General features: G+C 45.4%; 3 protein-coding genes across 26 annotated transcripts in view; 1 reads left to right on the top strand and 2 right to left on the bottom strand.

Annotated features, from left to right (window-relative positions):
* Positions 1–3,027: 3,027 nt before the first annotated feature.
* On the bottom strand, positions 3,028–4,808 carry LOC1280665 (zinc finger protein 585B). Its single transcript, XM_061657492.1, has 2 exons — positions 4,593–4,808; positions 3,028–4,474 (listed from the first exon to the last, which is right to left on the bottom strand). The coding sequence occupies exon 2, from the start codon at positions 4,426–4,428 to the stop codon at positions 3,226–3,228; it is 1,203 nt and encodes a 400-aa protein (XP_061513476.1). The 5' UTR covers positions 4,429–4,474; positions 4,593–4,808; the 3' UTR covers positions 3,028–3,225.
* A 190-nt stretch (positions 4,809–4,998) lies between these two features.
* Positions 4,999–21,407, top strand: LOC133392773 (zinc finger protein egl-43-like). 2 transcript variants are annotated; one of them, XM_061654063.1, is made up of 2 exons: positions 4,999–5,574; positions 18,839–21,407. In XM_061654063.1, exons 1-2 carry the CDS (start codon positions 5,410–5,412, stop codon positions 20,765–20,767), a joined length of 2,094 nt encoding a protein of 697 aa, XP_061510047.1. In that variant the 5' UTR covers positions 4,999–5,409; the 3' UTR covers positions 20,768–21,407. The 2 variants fall into 2 exon arrangements, with proteins under 2 accessions (XP_061510047.1, XP_061510048.1); XM_061654064.1 differs by lacking the exon at positions 4,999–5,574 and adding an exon at positions 18,441–18,704.
* A 226-nt stretch (positions 21,408–21,633) lies between these two features.
* Positions 21,634–24,706, bottom strand: part of LOC1280667 (protein phosphatase 1 regulatory subunit 12B) — a 76,717-nt gene continuing 73,644 nt past the window's right edge. For 18 of the 23 annotated variants that reach the window (XM_061654042.1, XM_061654044.1, XM_061654040.1 and 15 more), the window contains one exon: positions 21,634–23,700. In XM_061654042.1, coding sequence (XP_061510026.1) covers positions 23,243–23,700 — 458 coding nt within the window. In that variant the 3' untranslated portion in view covers positions 21,634–23,242. The remainder of the gene's footprint in view (positions 23,701–24,706) is intronic. The other 5 variants (XM_061654059.1, XM_061654056.1, XM_061654058.1 and 2 more) reach the window with 1 other exon arrangement.

Genomic DNA, 24,706 nt, shown 5'->3' with positions numbered 1-24,706 from the left:
GCTGCTGTCTCTGTTTTGTGAAGAAAAGGGAAAGAAACAAATAGTATGAAATTGTCATTTTTAAATGGTAAGTATGGGAATCATTATCCTTGGTGAATGAACTGAAGCAAAGCCAATAAGCGGTAATAATATCCGTTACCAGGAAAACCTTCAAGAATGCCATCCCTTCCGCCTGTAAACCTGAAGCCCCGATATGGTGTTATTGGCCTCATCCTCTTCCCCATACCATGCGTTACAAATAAAAGCGGTATCAGACAGTCGGATAGCGCACAAGAGATGATGGCCAAAACGTGATCGGAAAAGGGAATGATCGAGGATGGGGGGGTTGGTAACATCTCCCGTAGCCCGTGTGATGGTCATTGTGTGTGCGACTAGGGAGCGTTCAGTTTCAGGGTTGGTTGGACGATTGCGTATCGCACGTGAATAACCTGTGCAAAATATATGTTAAGAAGAATAAAAAACCAACCAACGCCCCATGCTCGCGTGCTCATGAAGATCGCCGGCGCACAATGGAAACACGTGTTGCCATGGTGCGCAACGCGCGATTCATTTCACGTTTGACAGGTGCGGCGGCGGCGGCGATGGTGGCGTATTGTGTGTTTGCTGACGTAGCAAGATGTGCAAAACGACGCCAACCATTACAAAAGCGGCAGGAGACGCTGCGAATGCATGATAATCTATCGTGACTCTCTGGCTTGGCGATGACGCTCCCGGTGCGCGTTACCCGGTGTCGTCGTGGTCGTCCCAGCAAACAATGGTGAAACCGAATGGCGGAGGAAAACATTCAAATGACCGGTCATTTATCATTAATCCTAGGGTTTTGATTGCAACGAAAAAAAAGCTATCACCAACGGAATCATCGGGTGATGTTAAATTTCCACCACAAAAACCGGTAGCAGCAACCGTGCGCTCCGTTGTGTGGGATGGTTTAAAAAGCGTTTAAAAATTAATTCTACAAACACTGCACACTGGTGGGTGACATCGACGCACGTGTTTACTCCCTTGCGTGGGGGTAAATATAAAAAATAAAAAATGCAATAAAAATGCGCAACACTTGCATGTGCATTCAGCTGTCATCGCGGTGGCCTTGAAAAGGCCACGTGGACGCTTGCGCATAAATCCCGCTCCGTGGCGCACGTGCTTTATGGTAAATTTATGGTTTTTATTTTCGGATTACCGATTGCTAACGATTACGTTAGATTGCATGATAGCTGAGAATTGTTTCAATAAAAACGGAATATTCTGAAAATCGAGTTTGCTGCCGGGTGATCCACCGTTCCAGCAGATGGCAATCCGATACATTGCCTCGTGTTCACGGTGTCACCGGATCCAATGGCTTCCCATTATTCGGACATATCGGTTACCGGACAGGCAATTCCTGCCCCAACGTGAGCTCGAGAGGGGGGGGGGGGGAATGGTAACTGAGAGTACAAAACGGTCCCACTTCCGGTGTGAATAGGATTGTTTTGTCACTTGTTGGGCGCGTATTTGAAAGCGGATGCGCGGGGAGTGGGGCAGAGTTGTGCTCAATTGTTGAGCGTCAAGTGAATGTTGTTCCATCGTATTGCCATGTCGCCCACGTTCGATTGCACCGGCGGATGGTATTGTCTATCCAGCGTTATGACCGTTCAGATGGTCGGATAGGTCCACGTGCTTGTGGACTCATCGTTAGTTTGGTAGAGTAAGGAAATTTTATTTAATATAAGACATATTTTAAACTGACCGAATTACTGTTAAATTAGCTTCAAACAAGTTGTTCTATAAATTCAAATTTATTAATTATTTTACTATTTTTAAAGCCAACAAAGCAATGTTGAAGTTTAAACAATGCCTATTAACATTCACAAGTGACGATTACTTTGCACCAAGGGAACATTACACTCCAAAAAAACTTGTGCCAAACAAAGAAAGTTCCCAAACCCATCCACTTTTCCGACTCTTTCTCTCTTGCTCTCTCTCTAATGATCGTTGCGTGATCATGCCAAAAAACAGGGCTTCATTACCGCCAAAAAAGTATGAAGTAATCGAAAAAGGGGTAAACTCTACCGGGTTGTAAACGAGGTGGAGAAACGAGAGATAGAGAGAAAAAGCTCACTGATTTATGTAGATCGTTTATGGAAGATTATTTGAAAATTATTCTTCGCGCCTGGTTTTTGGAAGAGAGGGTTGAGAGAGAGAGCGACTCGTTTGGGGCAAAGATCAAGCATAGGTGTGAGATAAATATTGGGGCTCATTAAAATCATGGAAGATTGCACTCACTTACCCCTTACCTCTCGCTTTAGGTTCGGTTTCACTTGCCCGCCAATCGTTGCTTGGTGGCTTTAATTTGACTGTGGCCTTATGCCACTGGCTAGACCCATATTACATATTCCGCTTTTCTTACGCTTACGCCATCTCGCCTGCGTTTGAATCGCGCGCGCGCGCGCGGATGAGGCGAATCAATTTGGAGGTGGCGAGGTGGTGATTTAATTAGGCGGCGATCTTTCTCACCGTCGCCCCGTCAACGGCGTGACCCTTCACAACCGGAAGCGGTGCGGTTAGTACAATTAGCGGCTGGCGACTGGCCGACTTCGAAAATCGTTCGTGATGGTCAATCATACCGTTCCTCGCGCTTTTACTGTTTAGAAAGAGAGAGAGAGAATTCAAATTGAATCCCAGAAACGAACAGCTGATGGCGAGCGATTAGATGGGACAACATTTCGGACAGGTGAGAAGGAAAAGGAAATAATACAGAAGAGTAATTGAATTACATTTTAACTTTGGCAACTGTTTTTGACCCGACCAGATGTGGGTCATCAACCCCCAAGCCATGTTCTTACGTTCCTTCCCTAGCTGCACCTTGACTTGTTTCATTTTCGGTAATGAGAAACCCATCTATGTATAGCGACAATTGCCAAAAATCATGTGATGCAACACTGTTGATGCTTATTTGGTGCCGATGTGTCTCTTCTACTGCTTGGCAACCGTTCAAACGTGAGTGTGAAGCACAGTCATCATGCTGTAGACATTTAAAACTGTCGTTTGATGTACATTGTGATCATACAATCACGTGGCTCAACTACATTCATGATTTATTGTCATATTGCTTTGAATTTAATTGACGGCGCGTTTGTAACTGTAACTGTAATTCCAGCACGATTATGGGTCATTCTATTCCTGCTTAGCATGCTACACGTGAGCTTCAATTTTATTGTCTTCTGTTCATGACCAATTCCTCGCTTATCCTCATCCCTTACGCGTGCTCTCTATTCCGTGAACCTTTGCACGATGCTTATTTAATTGCTTGCCCACAATGAACCCAGCCGGACAGAGATTACATCGGAACGGCTTCTCTTTGGTGTGCGTGCGGCGATGTACCTTTAGATCGCCGGGGAGTGTAAATCGCTTCGAACAGTGCTCACAACCGTGTGCCCGTACACCGTTCGTGTGAGTGAGCAGATGGTTGCGCAGATGGGTGCTTTGCTTGAAGCGTTTTGCGCATAGCACACACTCAAACGCACGAAGCTCTAGGCAGCCACTCGTCTTTAGATGCTGCCGAAAAGCATCCTCCGTATCAAAAGTATCCTTGCAACGAGCGCATCTGAAAAGACCGTTGGTATTCTTGGTATGTTCTGCGTGTTTCCGCTCCCGATGGGTGTGTAGCTGTCGTGCGTAGATAAACGATTCACCGCATTGTGCGCAGTGGAACTTCTTTTCGTGCGTATGCATGCGTGCGACATGTTTCTGCCGGTTGCCGGACGAGGAGAAGCTACGATTACAGCCATACGTACAGGGGTACGGTTTGTGCTCCAGATGAATCTTCCGATGTAGATGCAGATGACTCGAACTGTTGCATTCTTTTCGACAGACGTCGCAGATGTAGCGTACTTTCGGAGGCTGGTTCTTCGATCGATGGTAGTTCCGATGCCATTCGAGTGAGGCACGATCACGGAATGTTGCTAGACACAATTCGCACACGCTGCACTGAGGATGTTGGGCTGCAAGATGATCTGCGAGCTGCCGTGCCAATGGGAAATGTTCCCCACACTGCCGACAACGAATCCGGCATTTGGCGAACTGCTTGGTGCTGGCTAACTCATCGCCGTGATGCAAAAGCTGATGCCTTGTGCGGTGTGTTTTGCATTGAAAGCGCACGTTACACCCGTTGCAAGTTAAAACACTTTCCAACGAAACTGCCGTTTCTTCGTGCGATTGGGGCTCACCGCTTTCTTCGCTAATCTCCGCAAACAGCTGGTGATGATCGCCGTACAGGGCAAAGTCCGTCGCGTACGGTAATTCCTCGCCGGCAGGCGGTAGAAACTCACCCGCATCAAAGGTGACCTCCGTGGCGATAACGCTATTATCGTTGACCGTGATCAGCGGCAACATATCACACACATCGCCCTCCGCATCGGCGTACCAATCGAAACACGGACCGGCGGCACACATCCTGCCACCAACCAGTGGCTACGGTTCGACGAGGACTGGTGGCATACTGAAATGGCAAACATTTGTTGAGTGTTGAGACTAGAAATGTTTTATTTACCTGCACACAGACAGATTTAGTTCCTTGTTTACTCCGTTTTTTATGGTGTGAAATGGACGTGACTCACATGATCGACACGTTTGAGGTTCACACCATCGTCCTCTGCTTTGTGGTCATTATTCGGCGATTAACGCGCTGTTGCGGGATGTGCAGTAGAAGCGATCTCTGGTGGACACATTTTTTATGTTCTTTTTGTTGACCCGTCTGTAGGATTTATCCATCTTCTGAGGGGATTTTTCCACCTGTTCTGGGCGACTGCGCGTAGGAATGTGATTGTTTACAAACAAATCTAGCACGTTGACAGTTGCCTGCTCTGTGAATGACAGATGGTCTTTCGGTGGCGTGTTTTGTTGATCGCATGGATGACAACGCGTTTTAATTATTTTCACATTATTTGGCACGTTTTTGTAGTTGTTACAAGCTGTACGGCCTTAAACATACATTATTTACAAATTATATCTATACCCAATTGGAAAAAAACGGAATAAAACTAGGATTACACATTGAACCGTTTGACATTTGAATTCTGATTCGATGTTCGATGTTTTTTTTTGTGTGTGCGCGCGCTAGCAAAGCAACCGGGACGGTCTGATTGGTGTTGGTGTGTTCGTGCGATGCTATTGTTGTTTATGCCTTCGCGCCGTTCGGTTGGGTTTCTTGCCGTGTGTTTTCCGTCTCCTCAGCCGCGTTGTTTGGTGGGCTTTTCGCGAAGTAGATCAAAGCAGTCGTGTGAACGTGAACAAACGTGCTAGCGTTTGCAGACTTTCGACAGAATCGAAGTTGTGGGGGTTTTGCGTGTGTGTGTCTGAAGCTGAATTCAGGGCAAATCTGTAGAACCTGGACAGAGTGCCCCGAGCAGAAGGGAAACGGTTGCGCCCTAGGTGATGTCGGGCGGGCAGGAGAACATGCATCTCGAAAACGTTTGTCGCCTCTGCCTGACGGATGCCTCCGAGGCCGGAGACATGTTGCCGATCTTTCCGGTGCGCGGAGGAAACCCAAACAGCCCAACATCCGTGGTCAATCGAATTCTGCAGTGTACATCACTACGGGTAGGTAGCACCGTTTGCTGCGGGGGTTGAGAATCGTGATCTAGTGCGGAAAAATAAGGTTGCTTTGTGCAGTAGTTTTAGGGGGAAGTGTAATCTATTTTTTCGGTAGATATGGGTATGAAAAGAAGATGGAGAAGGGTTCAAGGAACCAACAACTCTGTAGGACGGTATGTGTTATGGGGATGGATGAGAAGAATGGCGAACCAATCCCATTCTTTCCATATAGACCGCAGTGTCTGTACCTGAGCAGTTGCGGTCTTTCTATTCCTCTCTCGCTCGCGCTCTCTTGAGTTAATTCATCAAGGAGCAGGAGGGTCATGAGTATGAGGATATACAGAGGTGATCCGGTTGCTTTGGTCCCGGAGTGTTGCGAAGGTAGATGAAGAGCGTTGGCGTGACTGCCTTCTATGTACTACTCGCCGGGCGAAGTCGTTAGCGTTATATATTGAGAGTTTGCTGTGGGCGCACTGAAGTTGCCTACAACCAATGTGAACTAGATCCTCTCGCTGTAGTCTGACGTGGTGTTGAGTTTTCGAGTGGCGTTAGGTCAACGGGTGTGGTGAAAGTTTTGTGTTAGTACTCGCCGGATCTCTTATTTTGATGATCGTTTGGAGGGTTACTAATAATGCGTAACGGATGGAAACAAGTAAGGGCTTGCTCACATGATGTAATATCTAATATTCTTCTTCTTCTTCTATTTGGCGTAGCACGGTCACGCCAGACTATACAGGTTTTCGAGACTTATTTCTAGGGACAGTCCATATGAGGCTTGAACTCACGACGGGCATGTTGTTAAGTCGTGCAAGCTGACAATCACGGGAGCATCTAATGAGAATTGTATATACAGAATAACCTCACTGGTTGGGTCTATTTTAGTAGGGTTTTGCACTACTTGGCACCTCACTAGTTGGGTTGTCATCCAACCAACGAGATAGCATTGACGCGAAGAAACTTTAAATTTCATCCCTTCCGATGAACCCGACGTGATGTCCGAATAATCTTTTTCTGTGTCCTTTTTTAATCATCACATTCGCCGTCTTTCAAACAACAACCCGACTCCAGCGCCGATTCACCAGTTGACACGCAATTGTATCCCAACCAGTTAGGTCATACTGTATTATGAAGCGTTATATTTTGGGAAGAGGCACAAAAACCTTAGTCTGTCCAAGGTTATTGATTTATCCGTAGCAGTCAGGTTGTTTGTGGCATACTGCGGAATGCCATTGGAGTCTTGAATCCATGACGGGCATGTTGTTAGATCGTGTGACTTGTCGACTCTACCACCCTAAGCGACAAATCAACATGCTTTCTCGCTCTCTCAGGTTTATTGGTTTGTTGGGTAGAAAGAGAAATCAGGTTTACTAGTTGAAACAGTACTACGGTACTGTTCTACTGCCAAATCGCAAATGCAGCTTAGAGAATGTTCACCCTAGAGAAATGTTCATCTTGAAGAGATAAAATGTATGGAAAATGTTCACATTAAAGAAATAATACACCTTGAAGAGACCTCATCTTAGAGAGATTTTACTGTATCTCACTGATTGGGTCTTATTTGGTGGGTTGCTGAATAGTTGACATCTCAATAGTTGGAATGGTATCTCGTTGTGTCTAACCAATGAGATAGCTTTTGCAGAAAGAAACACTTTCATGATTATCTTGCAACTATGACGCATACCCCTTGTGAGGTCTGTACTAGTTTTTCTGTGTCTTATGACATTCACGGTCTTTCAAACAACCCAACTATCGAGATTATACCAATCATTGGAAAGATTTCTTAAGGTGCAAACATGAAGACAAAGAAGTCTGAAAGAGTCAAAATTTGGAGTTTCAAATAAACAGTTCAACAGAGAGAAGACAGTGAAGTATGTTGTCGAAGTACTAGATATCGTCCAGTATGGTTGGTTTTCCTTGTCTTGTCAGCAATAACAAGCGAGACATACCCGTAAGACCTTATCAGGTGTTGGCCAAATGCAAAGTAGTGCCAGGACATGGTTCAGCATCATCGGCCTTTGGACCTACAATACCTGCTGCTCTTCGTAAGCTGCGTAAGAAGCCTAACGTATATATTTGGATGGTCTGGTGTAAGAGTGAATACCAAATGATTCACATTCAAATTGACACATTGAGATACATAGTCACAAGATATATCTACCATTGTATACATCTTCTTTAGTATCCTTTGGCCAGAAAAGTTGAGAGGGGAGAAATAATCACGACAACTCTAATTCACCAGGCCACCAGAACATACCAGGAAAGTAGTTTGCCTAATATATATATGAGCCTCTGCTCATCTTCTTCTTCTATATGGCGTAACGTCCTACGTGGACATGCCGGGCTATACAAGCTTGCGAGACTTAGTTCATTACCATACAGCCGGATATTTAATCCTTGCTATGGGGGGACGGTCTATTCTAGGCTTGAACTCAAGACGGGCATGGGCCTCCGTTCATATGGGTTTTGAACTCGAGATGCCTGGAAAGCCAGAAAAAATGCTTCATATGGTTACGATCCCTTGAATGCTTGGAATGACACATTACCTTCCTCCTAGCACCGTTCTATCTGTAGGTGTATTGCATGTCATGCGCCATAAAATATTTGATTATGTATTGGTATTCACATACTTATTGGTATTGGTATAGCCACTGCCCTACCTGCGCGTAGGACGATACCCAGATGTGTCTATAACATGAATTGTCTTAGGCGACCGAAAAATGCTTTTTCATGGTGCATTTCGTACCGTACCGTACCTTATTGGTTTAAAATGCTATTGAAATGAATTTTGCATGTTGTATGGTCATGGTTGTTCTGCATCTATACCGCAGGAAAATTAGAAAACGATTCGAGGAACACAGCATTCGCATAGAAGGTCACGTGGTGTTATTTCTGGAGTAGTATGCAAGTCAGTGAACTGACAGAATGGGTATTGATCGTTCCTTCCCATGATCGATTCTCATCTAGACTGTTCTTCTGTACCATGGACAGACTTTCCAGATGCTTGGTCTTAATCAGCCTTTAAAGGTTGGCATGATCTTTGTAAGTGTTTTGAAAAGTGAAATTGTGTTATGAAAGAAAAACTGGATCAGGAGAAATACATAATAGGAATAATATATGGCAAGAGGTACTTGTAACCCATAAGTCACAACATTATTTTTACCATAGTTAGTTAGCTTTATTTAAGTATAAATTATTATAACATTACAATCATATACACATGTATGATATATGCAGATAGAATAGTTAATTAGTTATTTTAGTTTTAATAGTTAATTAGTTATAATAAGTTTGTAATTCTCTAAATAGGATTATTATTACTATAAACTAAACTTAAGGAACTTCAGAAGCTGGCTATAAAATACTCCTGGCTCTCCACAAGCTTAACTCCGAATGTCATAATAACCGGAAAATGTAGGAGACTTTAAAATACTAGAAACCCAATGAAGCTTAGACGCCCGACAGCTATTGCCGTCCAATGCACGGGAGTTCCAAAAACTTGGCTCTCGTTCGTCTGCCTTCCTATGCACACATAGCCATAGCAGATGCCGTTAACCGTCGGCCGTTGTTGCCGTCCTTGTGACTGCAGAAATTCTCCCGCAAAGCGTAGCAACGTACCAGACACAGCTGCAGGTAGAATCGCACGAATCCAACGGATATGATGATGGTGGTTGCTGCTGCTGCTGCTGCTGCTGCTACAGAGTCCATCATCCAATCCAATCTTGATAGACGGCAAGAGAACGCACGCAAACGATAGCATGGCAGCTGGTGTGCTGGTGCTGCTACGAGCGACGAGAGAAAAGATACCTGTGTGCTTGGGATTGTTCTGTTGACGAAGGATCCTAGCGACGGACGAAAAAGTGGCACGAGAGAGAGAAAGAGAGAAGAAGCAGAACAAAGACCGCCGTCTGATGTTTCTTTGCCCGTCCGTTTTGTTTCATACCGAGAGCGGGGGGATTGCGGTACCAGTGCTGTCGCGCTGCGGTGAGGTTGTTCTCTCGCTTTCGCTCCCAGCTGCACGTAGGACCGGTTCCTCTCGTTGTACTCATCGCATCATGTGCTCTCGAAAAATCCGTCGTGACCGTTTCGGCCGATACCATGCAACGACGGCCGCCAAGAGGCGCTACTAGCAAGCGATTCACAACTTCCCCAAATGCTTCGAACTGTGTGGTTTCGTTGTACGCTTCTCAACGTTTCTCACTCCACGGCTTCGTCAGCTTGCGTACAAAGCAGCACTCAGGCCCCCGTGGCAGATGGGCGAACCCCGCTGTTGCCTGCCTTGGTTGGGAACCGCTCGCTAAGTGTGCTAGAGGCAGACTCGCGGCTCGATCTCTCGCTCGATGCTCGAACATGGGCTGAGTGGGTATATGCAGAAGGTACGCTCGGTACAATGTTCGGTGCGCTTATGCCTCCTATGCTACTGCTGCCGGTGCTGCTGAACACGTTTGCAGGCACGTAATTCGAAGCCAACCACGGCGAACCAAAGTTGCGAACGTGTTTTTCTCCCTTTCCCGTTTACGGGCGGACGGAAATATGGGGAGAAACTGTTTTACCGCCCATCGTCGTCGTCGTCGCCGTCGTCGTCGTAGTGTGGCCGTCTACTGTGGGTTGCATTGCCCACGATGCGCGCGATGATGTGCTTTCCGATATTCCGGCAAACGGAATGCCGAAGGAGGTCAACGAGGTGGTGGTGTAGGATCTGCAAAATGCCATGACAACTTGCAGTCGACGATATCCACGCATTGGATCTTTTGCGCTGGAAAGGAAGTAGACGTTTCCGTACGATGACCGTTTGTCGACGCGTGGAGGTAGATTCGCACGGGAATGGGTATAAAGACAGATTTCCATTTGCCGTACGGAATGTCCGGAGAATGATGGCAACATCAGTAACAGTTTCGAATCGCTTCCAACTCACACTGGATTCGCTTACTCACTCTTAGTACGCACAGAAAGACACCATCATCGTCATCATCATCATCATCATCATCAGCAGCAGCATTATTCGTTCCGAGTTTCGATGACATCAGTACGGTGTCTAAAATCGTATGACCTCAATCTCAAAATCCCTGAAGGCAAACTCAAGTACCAACCATCTCTCATGGCCTGTGCGAACATGCATAGTAAAGCGCGCTACTAGCAACGACGGTGGCGTATTCAACCACACTCGAAGCAACGGTAGAGAGAAACACTGTGTTTAGTAGTGTGTTCACTCGAGAGAGCCCGATGATGGATGCGGAGGGTCGAAAGCAGGCCTGCGCTAGAGTTGTTTATTTCATGCGTCGTTGCCTATGCGCTCCGTGTGCTTCGCTTTTGCTGCGGTAAAATAACGGCAACGTTGCCTTTTCGGGGAGTGCCTACTGCTGCGCTGTTGCTGCCGCTGTGCCTGCCGCTGTTGCTGCTGCGATGAGCGGGTCTCGGTGCTGGTTCAACCTACTCTCCCCCGTCCGCTGGCAGGCGAATGTCGACATCCTTATCGGGTGAGATCGTGCATACAGAGGGCCCTGAACATGTTGTCTACTATGGTACTCGAAACAGCTCGATGGAATGGAATATTGTGCCGGGTTCTGGCAGCCGAGCTATTGAAGCTGGAAGGCATTATTTACCCTTGAATAAAGGAAGACAGCGTCACACCAATACACTGACACACGCGGACCGAGAGCTATATGATCTTGGATTTAAATAGTATACAGAGGCGTCGGGTATATAACGAGGACAGTCAAGATGATGCAACTTTTCGTGGAGAATTTTGTCCTTTCTCACAAAGAGGATCTTTTTTACCCGAGCCCAGTGTGCTTTGTTTGTGGCTAAAGTATGTTTTACTATAGAGCCATTAACACGAGCATAGCCTCGTTACCCCAGAAGGCGGCAGATACAGTACAGTACCCATTCACATAAAGTATAATCATCAAACCCGTCACCCCTATTCGAGAAGCGTCCCCTCGTCCTCTCATGGAATGCATACAGCCACAATCTCCCATCGCACACGGTCTCGCATCAGCACCGTTCGCTTTGGTTGATGCTGTGCGAATGATTTTGCTCTCCGTTCATGGTGTTCTCTCACGGCTGTGGAGCTGATGCTCTGGACGGAGAAGAAAAAAAATAACTACCGAGAAACACAGCAGCAGCAGCAGCACCAACAGCATGTACGAAAATAATCGATAACTCGAGGGCAACGCTACCACACTGGGCAGTGGTTAAAGTTTCGCTCCGCACGGTGTCTGCCGGTTGCTTTGCGTGCTTTGCTTCTGCTGCTTGCTGGTGGTTAGCTCGTCGCCTTTGGTATGTGTGCGTGCGTGTGCAGTAGGGGGCATATTGATGGACGACGCTCTCGCTTCGTGTCTGGTTGAACGAGGTCGACGTCTCTGCAGGACGTTTGTACGCGCTACGGTGTATGGCAGGCACCAGAGCGCAGCTTCTAGTTTGTGTGGGGTGGTTATAGCAGCCAGTCAACGTTGACGCTTCCCATTCCCTTTGGGTATAGCTCTACACTGCTGGGTGTAGTATTGGTAAAGGGGTTCTATTTTTGGCTGAGCGTAAAGTTTTGAGGTTAGAGGCTACTCTGCTGCCCTGTAGAAACGGGTGACTTGCCTTAGCTATATACAGTAGGTGAGAGTACTGTGAGCTCTGTTCTACGGCACCAAACAGCGATCGAGTTTATCGATTTCACTGCGAGTCGTGAGCACTGTACTGTTGCACTGTTGAGGTCGAGTAATAAGTTTGTTAAATAAGAACTTTAGAATGGAATAGTTTTTTATTTACATTTACTCAATAATAAAATAGTAATAATAATAATACTAATTCTTATTATTATTATTATTATTATTATTATTATTATTATTATTATTATTATTATCTTAAGATTTTTATTATATAATATATTAAGAAATTTAATGTCTTAAAAATACTTGTACTATTTCTATAAGTATTAAAGCTTATGAATTTCTTCTGTTAATTTTTTTTTGAAAATATTAAACATAAATTTTACATATCGTTCACGAAAATTGTTCCATAGTGCTTGTGGTGTTACTGGTCAACCCCAAAAGAATAACTTTTAGTCGGGCATGTTTTCAATCCCGGGATGCCCTACAGTAGATGAAGCTATCTATTAAACCCTTCCTTCTATTCGGCATTCTTCCAATAAGCAGCATGAGATTGTATTTCGGCAAATCTTCCTACTAACATCTTCTATTTTAAGATATAGTTTTAATCTTTGAAAAACAAAAAGAGGAATCCACCACAGCAAGAGAGACGTTTTGTTCAACTGCTATAGAGCGAACGACGAGAGGACACGTTATCGTGCTTGAATATCGTTCACCACGGCAACATACCAGTGAAACTCTCCCTTCGCAATCGATTATAATCACGGCGTACAGCGAAATCCCAACTCCCCCTTCTCGACCCAGTACCAGTACCGTTTAATATCACATCTCTTGCCAAAAGGACCGTCCAAAGGCGAGTCGGATTATTCTGCGATCTCGCACCGAGTTTCCCGCCCGCCCATCCATCCCGCCCAATGCTCTCTGCAAATAGGGATCACGGAAATTCTCCGACAACCCTCCCGCGTATGTACAACGGCTCCTCTCGGGATGAAATTCCATTTGCGCTGGAAATGTGTCCGAAAGTCCTAATAGAACACGACACTCCACGTTCGCTCGACCGGCCTTGTCGTTTTCCCTCCGAGCGTGTTTCGGGGTAATTTTGCTCTCTTCTACTAGGAAATCGGACAGCAGAAATAGGGTGGGATAAAGTGGCAAAAAACATAAGAAAAAGAAGCATAGAAATCGGATCCATAGTCCTTTGCTGTGATGAACAAGCTAGCTCTACTAGCTGCAAGTATTACAAACTCTACAGTCCGACTTTGAAAAGGTTTTCTCTACCGTGTGTGAGTGAACAGTTTGCCAACGAAACGGCACAGATGGAGTGGATTTTGCGGGTGAAGTTGACTACTTGGAATGGGGAGACGAGAAGAGCAATAAAAAGGACTTGTTCCTTGGCGTAAAGATCTGTTAAGCGTGCTCGAAATCCAATGCTGCAGGGGATACAAAGAGCAAAAATCTCTTCTTTCGCTTGTCAATGATGATGATGATGTTTGGGGGATGATTATAATGATGGTAGAGTAGAATTCGGCAACTGGAATATGCGCCCGGGTAGATTTGTGGATGGGTTTGGATAAGGTGAATAATTTGCTGATGCTTTTAGTCAGGTATACGACGGTCATGATGTCATGACAACTGTGCCCGGAGGAGTGTCTAATTCCAATGAAATACCGGGTCATTATTGTTATTTTTGTACGTTTTGTCTTTTTCTTGGGATTACGCTTAACATTTTGCTTGCTTTAAAATTAGTACAAGAATGTATGTTTTAGTAAGGTTTTAGATGATATCATCACTTTGGGATCGTTTTCTTATTAAGACATGTTTAATGTACTTCAATAACATTAGATGACTTTTCCGATTGGAATCGTGTCTATGTAGAAAATAGGGAAATTTATTTTTTAACTTATTAAACTGATCACGTACTCGGTAATAAGCTACAGTCAATCATCAATTCGATCGTCGTGTCACCTATAGCTATTGTTTTGATTTCATTATCATAACGAGCAGCGAAAAAGCGGAGAGAGTAAGCGCTAAAACGCTCATCATCATCATCACCGCAGTTCCGCTTCTTCAACATGAGCTCGGACAGAGCCCGCGAGCGCATAAACTCGCTCTTCACTTGTCAAACCGAAGCAACCAACCCTCTAGCAGCAGCCAGCCCGAGATGGTTGCGAGTGGGTGAGTGATGATGCTGATTCGTAGCCCCTTGAACATGGTGTGTTGTGCCCTCTACCATGACGCGCGCCTACATTTGGACTAACGGTCGAACCACCTCGTCGCAGCAGCACCTGTTCTCTCGTCGATCCCTGTTGCAGCTCGGGAAGAGAAGTTTCCATCGACGGCAAATTTGTCGAGCATGCGCAGACGAGTAGCGTACTTTGCCGTCCCGGCCCTTGCTGCTTGTGGCTTTTTGCCAGCACCACGTGCTGCATGTGGCGCGGAGGCCCTCGAGGTTTTGAGAATGGGGTACAGAGTACGTATGTGTACAGAGATCTTCGTACGACGGGGACACAAGCTAAGCTTATTCTCTCTTTCTCTCTCCTATGTCTCGAAAGCTTCGCTCTACGCGAGCTTAATCTCTAGCACAAGGGGTCTTTTTGTTGGGGCCGTTTGCTGTGATGAATCGCTGTTGTTATCACTGGACTAGCTTCTGGAAAAAAGAAGGAGGAAGGTGGTGGTTTTGGGTTCGCCTATCGAGCTATGTTTCGTAGAACTCACCTAACTGACTGTGGCAGGTTTCGGGTTATCGATTGCTATCGGAAGCTGGGTCATCTTCTATGGGGTTGTTGAAGCTTTGCCAAACCTATCCTCTGTGTGCTGGGAGAGATAACTCTAGCACTAGTCGGGCGTCGGATGATGCCTTCTTTTTATTGATTTTTGTACCGAGCAGAGCAGAGGCTTCCAGTCCTTTTGTTCTGTGGCTTTATTGTAGCGAGAAAAGTAATTCAATGAAATTCTTTCTGTTTTGTATGGCATTATGGTGGGGATATACGAGAAGGAGACATTATTGGGTTTCGTTTTGTGAAAAGCGATGGGTTTATTATGAGCTGTATAACGGGTATTTAATATAATAGTGGGTTTTTGTTAGTTTCATACTACTATTCTTTCGTTAGATACTATTGAAGGATCGCTCTCGTCACATTTACGGTTTAATATGTCCATTTTATGTTTCTGTTCTCAATTCTCATGACTATCGCGAGTGTCCTTTTATATTTATTTGCCGTAATGATGACCAATGTGATCACTAGTGCATTCAATTGATGCGTCGGCTTCTACAAGGTCGGACGAAATCGATTCCCAAACCGCATCTTGTCTCAATCGGTATCGTCGGCTACATGATACTAAACTAATAAGTCCTTGGGCAGTGAGTGTCTATATTGTATTATGGCTTGACATTACCGCATAACCCAAAAAGAAGAGGAAGATGTTGAGGCTCTCACTGTCCTGTGACAGCCTTAAAATATCTAAGAAGCAACAATTGAGGGAAGAAAAATGCCAAGTATGCTTGAAAACTGGCCTTTTTCAAGTTCGATTTTGCTCCAGGTCCTAGAGAAGAACTCAAGTACATAGCTAAAATCTTTTTTTTTTACTTTCATTCCATATCTCACTGTGACGCGTTTGATGTGGGATAATTTTGCTCGAATCACAATCCTCCTTAGTGGAGGTCCTACGGAATGCAGCACGAACCCGACGACAGCATGTAGTATCGGGCGCAGCAAATGTACGGCGCAATAAAATGTCACATGTCTGTGTGTGTTTGTGCGAGTGTATGTTTAGGATCAACCCAGGCAGCAAGGGAGGATGATGGTACAAGCAGCAGAAACGTAAGAGCAAGCATGATCTCGTTGTGCGCATGCAATGAGAAGCGAAAAGGGATTCGAAAAAGGACGCATTTCCTTTGCCCGTGAACATCTAAGGCATGAACTCTGAGGCATTTTTGTCTGTGTTTGTGAAGAGAGTTGTAACTTCCTTGCCAGGGTTGTTGCACACACCAACGCATAGAAGGCCGTTAGCATGATAGATTTATGTTTTTATTTTATGGGTTTCGAGTGATCTTTAGGTACGGCACAGTGCTCTTAGTTGTTGTTGATGTTTCTTTACGTTGTTTTACTTTGAAGTAGATCCACCCCCGGATGTGTGCATTGCAGTTGGTTGATGTGTGTAGCAACTTTTTCATATTTTCACTGCTTATTATGTTATGGACGATTTCTAGAATGTTCAAGAATTGAATTCCATGCTCTCTACATACTCTTTATCACCCGATTGAATACCGCAAAGCAAGAATCGCTGAATTGACCTTGTTTCATCGAAACATAGGATACAAACCAAGTGCTGTGGTATAGCCAAACATGACCCACGACCGCTCTGTGGAAGTCTTGTTCGCCTTGAAAGTTTGGAACAGCCGTTCATAATAATGCAACACGACGACGGCGAAGTACCCTTTGGAGGGGTAGAATCTCTCCCCCCTTTCCTTTCTGTGTCCTACTTAGCATAGGCAAGAGCCACCTGTATCGAAATGACAATGATGATGATATTTGATGGCTTGTAGTGGAGGGTTTAATCCTATGTGAAGATTCTTTCGTTTCCCTTTCGTATGTATTGCAATGTGATTTTGATTACCAAATTAGTGGGCGCTTGATTGGACTTGTTTTTGAAACAAGTCGAAAATGGTTGGATGTCTATTTCAAGAACTATTAAGGAGAACAGGTCGAAGCACATAGAGTAAAGTGACAAGAAGCGATGGGAAAGTTTTGACAGTTAAATTGAATATTGTTTACAAACGTCGTTAGGCAATCATAGCACCCACATACGTGTTTGTGCTATTCAGATTGTTGGTTGAGCCAGTATAGTTTTCATTGTGATACATTCTATAAATTGTAAACGAGAATAGTTTTCACATTATGCTACTGTTTTCTACTTCTAATTGGTGTGTTTTTGTGATTGTGTGTGTTACAGGTAAGTTAACCAAACTATAAAACCAGGGTAATCATTTGGGTCAATGTAATACAAAACCATTAATATTACATGTTTTAAAGCAATTTCAGCAGGAGAATGTCTTCCTCGAATGCCTGTTCAGCATCCTTTTGCCAAAATACAAGATAATACGTAAATGAGTAAAAATGGTGACAAAAGAATGAAATATAAGAAGTATGACCATATACACTAAATCGTGCCCGAATATACACATAGGTATAAGTATATTTTTATTGGGGCGAAGAAAACTGAAAACACAATAACGTGTGCTAAGAAGTCGTTAATACGGCTTGCAACTGTTGCCTGTTTGTTTGTAAACACTTTTGCATGAAACTGTCAAACGCAAGCTAAAAATGGCAACCTAGCAACGGCCTCTGCATCGACCTGTTCTCCTTAATAGATCTTGGTCTATTTAATCGTTCTGAAAGTAAGGAAACGATGGTTACTTTAATGTGACACGTTGGAATCTTTTCTTTGATCTCTTTGATTAAAATCAAAACCACAAACATTAGTCAGTCCTGGCGGGGAATCGATTCCTTTCGGCTTTGTTCGTACCAACGCATCGAATAGACCACGGGACCAGTATTTGAGCTTCTATGTTCTCTTTTTTTGTCTTTTTTTATTCTTAACACGATTTGACGTCCCACTTGACGCTTATATTACCGACCACATCAGGCTTGCCTGAGTTAAGAGTCAGCAATATCAATGATTGTTGCAACAACATCGATGGTCCCGATCGCTTAGCGACCATCGATACGCACCGTTAGCAGTAAACCGGCTAGCAACAAAATCGCAAGTAGACAAAAATGACAACAATTCGGACGATACACTTCCCCTCAACGCCTTCCCTTTTCCTCATCTACCCAAACATTTGTTGGTGAAACATTAACATAATTCATTCAGCAATTGGCATTTGACTAGTTAACAACGTTTATTTCACGTCCGAAACTTTAACTCCTGCAAGGAAAGTCCGTTTTTAATGCATTTTTAATTTAACTGAACGCTTCGAACTGCTTCGATTTTGAGTCCGATACACTTCCCCTCAACGCCTTCCCTTTTCCTCATCTACCCAAACATTTGTTGGTGAAACATTAACATAATTCATTCAGCAATTGGCATTTGACTAGTTAACAACGTTTATTTCACGTCCGAAACTTTAACTCCTGCAAGGAAAGTCCGTTTTTAATGCATTTTTAATTTAACTGAACGCTTCGAACTGCTTCGATTTTGAGTTTCATGATGATTGTTACGTCGAAGTGTGTTGTATTGCTCCCGAATTACTGCCCCGTACGTCCACGCGTTACCAAGCGTCAGATTCAACTGACCCATTCCTCCTGCAGGGGTTTACTTGATAAAGCCCCTTGGTCAGGAAAAAAACATAAATCGGTCGTTTGGCAACCAACACGTGCTGGTGTCAGCACAAAACCCATGATACGGCAATATGCTCGTTCGTTCGGATCCAATGTCAACTTGATGTTCGTTCGCCGCCGGCATATTGAAGTAGGACGGTGATGGGTTTCGTGAAATGTCAGTGAGCATTGGCACAATGACGGAGACAGTGGTTGAGTGGTAAATGAAATAAAATTTTCGTGTTGTTGGACGCTATCGAAGGTCATTTGCTTTGAAATAAACTAAAATATGTACACAGCTCTGCGATGGAATCATTCTAATAATTTCCCCTCCCTTTTTCGTTACCGTTTTAGCTGGAACAAACGGAAGGCGTACCGGCCACCATATGCGAGCTGTGCAGCGTCCGGCTAGAGGACTGGCATGCCTTCCGCGAGCAGTGCATCGGGTCGGACGAGTATCTGCGCGTGACGCTGCGCCACGCCTTCTACCCGGACGAGGGCGAGCAAACGTCATCGCCTCCGCCGGCAAACAGCACCGGCTCCTCCACCACTGTCACCATGCCACCGTCGGTCGCCAGCCATCTCAACAAAACTGCCCCCTCCATCCTGGACAGTGCGGCGTCAGCGCTGGAAACGGCCCCGGTACGCCGAGTGACTTCGAAAACGCCACCACCGACACTATCCTCCGCCTCCTCCTCGTCGCGATTGTCACTGGCAAAGCGACGGCAGAGCACCTTCGAGTGGCCGGTAAGCGATGGCAAGGGAAACTCGACCGGCCAGAAGATAACGGTCGAGGTGCTCGGCGTGTGCGGTGAACAGCGGCAACCACAGCAACCGTCCCACATTCCAACGATCGCTGAACTGCTTGGTGGTGGCAGTGGTGGTGTTGGTGGTCAGGAGCAACCGTACCAGGACACGAACGGTGTCGGCTCACTGTCATCCTCCACGGACAATCTGCTGCTCGAGCAGGCCAGCTGGTCGAAGGAGTACTGTGCGCGCATCAACAACCTAATCATGGTGGTAAATGGTGCAAAGCCGTTCAAGTGCAAAATCTGTCGCCGTATGTTCAACAATCGGAACAACATGCGCCGCCACATCAAGTCCCTGCACGCGGACGAGGTGTTAGAGGGCGAAAGCCCACCGCCGGAAGCGTACGGGTTTGATCGGATGGGCGGGCGTGTGAGTTTAGAGCAACCGATTGCTGTTGCTGCTGCCTCCGGGACGGACATGGCACGACCGCCGGCAAAGAAGAAGCGCAAAAGCACGGACCCACCGATCGTGGGCCCGTACCAGTGTGAGGTTTGCCCGCGCAGCTTCAAAATGCCGGCCCATCTGGCGGTGCACCGGAAATCGCACCGCCAGATCGAGTACGACCAGTCCGAGCTGATGCGTGCGATCGAGCAGCAGAAGCAGCAGCAGCACCATCAGGTGCGCGAGCGATCCTCGTCGGCCGTTTCCTCGGAGGTGGTGGAGCGTTCGCGCAACACGACCAGCAGCAGCGTGGAGGCCGGCGATATTATACAGCTGTCCGATGACGATGAGGTGGAGATTGCGGACAGTAAGCAGATAATGGCAACTGCAGCAGCAGCAGCTACATCGTACAGCGCAAACGACGAGCTGGACGATGGGTTTGACGAGGAGGAGGGCAGTCTGAAGGGGGGCAGCAGCTCGCTGGAATCGGAACTGCGACCGGATCCGTCCGCGCTGGCGATCGTTGAGATCGGGGCGGAGGACAATGAGAGTGAAAAGGCGCAAGTAAACGATGACGATGAGGACGTTGTGGTTGTGCCGGAGGAGGAGGATGACGATGTTGTGGTGGAGAAGAAAGCGGTCGTGGCCACCACCACACCCAGTCCCACACCGAGCAGCAAGAGCAAGAGCAGCCAAAAGAAGGAAACATCCGCCCCGAAGCGTAGCTCCATTCCGCCCGGTCCGCTCTCGTCCAAGCTTAAGTACGCCGCCCAACCAACTGCTCCCACTTCCCAACCAAAACCGAGCTCCACCTCGAGCTCCTCCACCTCGTCTTCAGTGCACCGGTGCCATCTGTGCCGGCACACCTTCCCCCGGGAGGATCTGCTGCGGGAGCATCAGAAATCGCACCAGCACGACACACCGAGCGCTTATCGGTGCGGCTGGTGCAAGAAAGGGTTCCGCTATCAGCAGAACTACACGCTGCACCTGCAGAAGCAAACCTGCCGGCTGATGAACGCGGACCAGACGGGTGCCACGCGCGGCGGTGGCTTGCCGCAACCGCAGCAACAGCAAGCGGGGCGATGTACTTAGACTTAGAAAGGCGAAACAAAAAGGGTTGCGATGTGGTGGGTGTGCCATATAAACTTAGCTAGGAATTAGAGAGAAGCATGCAGAGAGAGAGAGATAGCCATGGTGCTAGACACTTTGTTTTAGTATTTATCTTCCAACACACAGAAATACTCAAGAACTGATGAAAAGTATCGAGAATTAATGGTTTTTTTAGGCTAGTTTTTAAAAAGAATTTGATTTATGAACTTTGACTGAGGTTTGAATAACGAGAATTCAGAATAAAATTAGGAAATGCCTCCTTGTTTTAAACCGAGAATTAGACGTTATGGCAAAACACGTTACTCTGCATATGGGTTTTGAGAGTTAAAATGTATAGATTACTGTATGTTTTTATATATTTTGATATCGATACTACTCAACTCACTACCACCACCAAAAAAATGGTTCCTTTTGGTGCGCTATGCAAGAAAGCGCACTACTCGCCTGTGTATAGAAAAAAGTAGAAAAGGCGTGATACTGATAAGGTAACACAAGTATTGAAGCGCCATTTAAGATGTAATTTAGTCCTTCTCGCTTAAGCGTTGTTGCGAATTAGAAGTATGTAAACAAATATAACCCTGCGCAGTGAAAGCAATACACTACTGCGTTCAATCACAACGGACTTTCGGATGTTTTGTCTCTTACTTTGGGGCCTCCTTTTGGTTTTATCATTTTTATCTCAACATAGAATATATTTTCTCTTCCTTGCACATTTTCTCACTTAATCTCCCTCCTCGTCGTCGCTAGGCTGCTGCATATTAAGCCTGTTTTTCACATTGCTTTTCTGTGGAACACACACACGCACACTCTTCTGCACGATATCTTTCTAACGGCTATTGATTTATTTATATATATAATATGAATACACATCTCTCTCCTTCTCTCACGAATAGGGGTTTTGTGATTTTAAAGGGTGTTGTTTGCAATCGGACCCGCTTTTTGCGTTGCATTTATGTATGTAGGAAGGAATCTCTCATTTTATATCTGAACAACAATAACATGTGTTATTGTTTCGCTAATTGCTTTTTACTCTTCTCTCTCCCTTAATGATCTACCGACACAATTAATTGTTTCGCGCTCGTTTCTGACGCCCTTTTTAATTGATGCTAAGAGATGATGGAGATGATATTCACCTATGACTGAGCAATGATTGCATGTGTATGGGTATGTTGTATTAAACCAGAAAAAAAATCGAACACAAAACAAAAAACCAAAATTATGTGTGAACTAACAAAAAACCTTAATGTGTGATGTGATGTACTACAGTTCGCGTGGATCGCACTAATAACGCGTGGATCGGTTTCAGTTTCTCTATCCTTCTGCTAACACTGGGGGTAGAGGAACACAGTTTCATTGCATTTCATTCCTTCCACACTCATCCTTTCTATCCTTGTCTCTGTGGCTTAAGTCGCGTGGCCGCGGTGGATTACCGGCGTACCGAGGAGGGAGAAAACACAATCGCAATGGATAGAGTTTGCTGCCGGACAACCATGATAGTAATATAATAATAATAATTATTACAATAATAGTGTAAATAACAATAATCCTATGTACAAAACTCTCTCTCACACACACACAAGGACCTCCGGCCGACGGGGTGTGGGGTTTAGCGCTGGGGTTTAGTTTCTGGACAACATTCCCCCTTCACGGCCCGAGTTACGCGGGCGCCATCACAATTCACAACGGACGAATGTTTCGCAAAGCAAAATAATTGCTAGACGCCTGGCTTTTTTTTTCTTTTCTTTTCTTCGTCTTTATCTTATCACTCAACCACACCATTCTTTCGTTCGTTCCTCCCGTTTTCTGCTCACATAGTTCACTCGCCACTAGCTATTCTGTTGCTTCTCGGTCAGTTCTTTCGTTTACATTTCATGTTCACATTTTGATTTCCGCCATAGATAGTTTCACACTATGTTTTACTTCAAAACCTTTGCCTTTTCTATTTGTTTTTATTTGCTTTTATTCGTGTTTGGTTTCTCTGCGCTTTGATTTCATAAGTGGAATTTTCTTACAAATATAATAGAACGATTCGTCTTCTTTAATTTTCACTTCATCCTATCCTCTCTCTCTCTCTATCTTTCTTCAGTGTGATGTGTAAGTACGGCATTGCTTTAAATTCTCAGTCACGGGGGAAGTTTTCTTTTTGTTTTTTGCTAAGTGCAGTAACGTACGGCGTTACTAAAAAAACGCATTGCATTTGATCTTTAGCGAAGCTTCGAACCAGCAAGCTGGATAGACAGCACGGACACGCACCACGACATGCTGTCTGAAACTCACAGCACACACTGTCAGCTTCTTCTAGCGCTTCATAGATGGCGCCAAGCGTTACTCATTCCGCTAAGCGTTACTCGCTCCGTTTTCCTCGCTTTAAGCGCACAGTTTCACAAACCGAATGCGTGTGTGTGCCTGCTTCTCCTTCTGCTGGCTGCCACCTTATTCCTCTTCGCTCCTTCCCGTTTACATTACCACACAACAGCGCCTCGAGCGGGTGCTGTCACTCACCACGTCACTGGTGTTGCCGCTAAACTTGGACAGCGTGCCGCCGGGTGTGCCCGCTTCGCTTTCCCCGATCGCCACCGAACCGTGCAGGGATCCGTTTCCGGTTCCGTTAACACTGCCATCGCCGTAATAGTGTTGCTGCTGCTGCTGCTGCCGGCTGTTGAGATGGGGCGATGCGTGTTGCGGATGGTGCAGATGGTGATGGTGATGCTGCTGCAGCTCGTTCGATACGAGCGACAGTTCCACGGGCGTCGCACCGTTCGCACCGTTCGGGGTGGTGCTGCCCCCGTTACCGATGCTGCCGGCCAGGCTCGGGGCCGTACCGCTCAGCAGGGAACCATTTTCCGGGCTGACGCTCGAGCGGTTCTGCGACCGGTGCTTCTTCAGATCGGCCAGCGTTCCTGCGACAGACGGATCTTTGGTGTTATTTTTTGGTACAGGTTTTTGAGCGAAAGGGACGGGGGATATAGGGATCGGGAACATTGTAGGGAGGGGAATTGTATTGTTCGTCCAGATTTGTCGTTGTTTGTTTTTTTTGTTTTGGGTAAACGTCGATACAACAACAACACATTATTAGGAAGCGGAAAGAAAGGATGAATTTTGGTTAAAAATGGGAAAGTGGAGTGCAAGAAAGAAAAAAAAATAGATAGTTTGTGTGTATGTGGGTTCCAACAAGGAAAGAGAGAGAAAGAGGCAGTTGAAAGGGAGAGAAAGAGAGAAAGAAAAGTGAAAAAGGTTAAGATATAGTGTGTGCACGACGACCAAGGTATTATTATCAGAGGAATGGATGGGTGAACGAACGAGTTTAATAAGGAATCGCGTACGCACTTGGGACCCTTAGGGGAAGGCAACATGGAATGGATGAATGACACAGCGAATACAAACGAACGTTAAATCAAAGCGCAATCAAAGATTCCTTCCTTTAAATTCTATGCAAATTATTCCACTTCATTTCGCTCTCCTTTACAAAAGCTCAAAAAATCAATGACATCAACGCGAGAAAACCAGCAAAAAAGAGTGTGCACCTAATTTGTTTGCGTCCACTTAATTAAATGCCATTCTTTTACAGCAATCTTTTGCTCTACAACGGGTCGTCACGGGAATGTTGATAAAGGAGAGCTGAAGCAAAAACAAAACACAATAAATCCCTTATAACAAATGCAACCCTTTTTCTCTGTTCCTTTCGCCGGAAAAAGAAGGGATGCGGCAAATAAAAGTTTTGTTAATGTTTTGCCCGAGAAAAACAAAAAAATCGGACCAAAGGTTTGTTTTGTGTAGTGTAAACTTTTCACAAACTCAATTTAACGGACGATTGAAACGTAGTGCCGTGTTAACACAATTGCGTAAAAGTCAAGGGCATTTTTTTGGATAAATTTAAGGGAAAAAACTGTTAGAAATCTTGTTTTTTTTTTACAACGGAAA

Source organism: Anopheles gambiae, chromosome 3, assembly GCF_943734735.2.
Source record: "Anopheles gambiae chromosome 3, idAnoGambNW_F1_1, whole genome shotgun sequence".
Classification (NCBI taxonomy): domain Eukaryota; kingdom Metazoa; phylum Arthropoda; class Insecta; order Diptera; family Culicidae; genus Anopheles; species Anopheles gambiae.
This window is presented reverse-complemented; position numbering and strand designations above follow the sequence as displayed.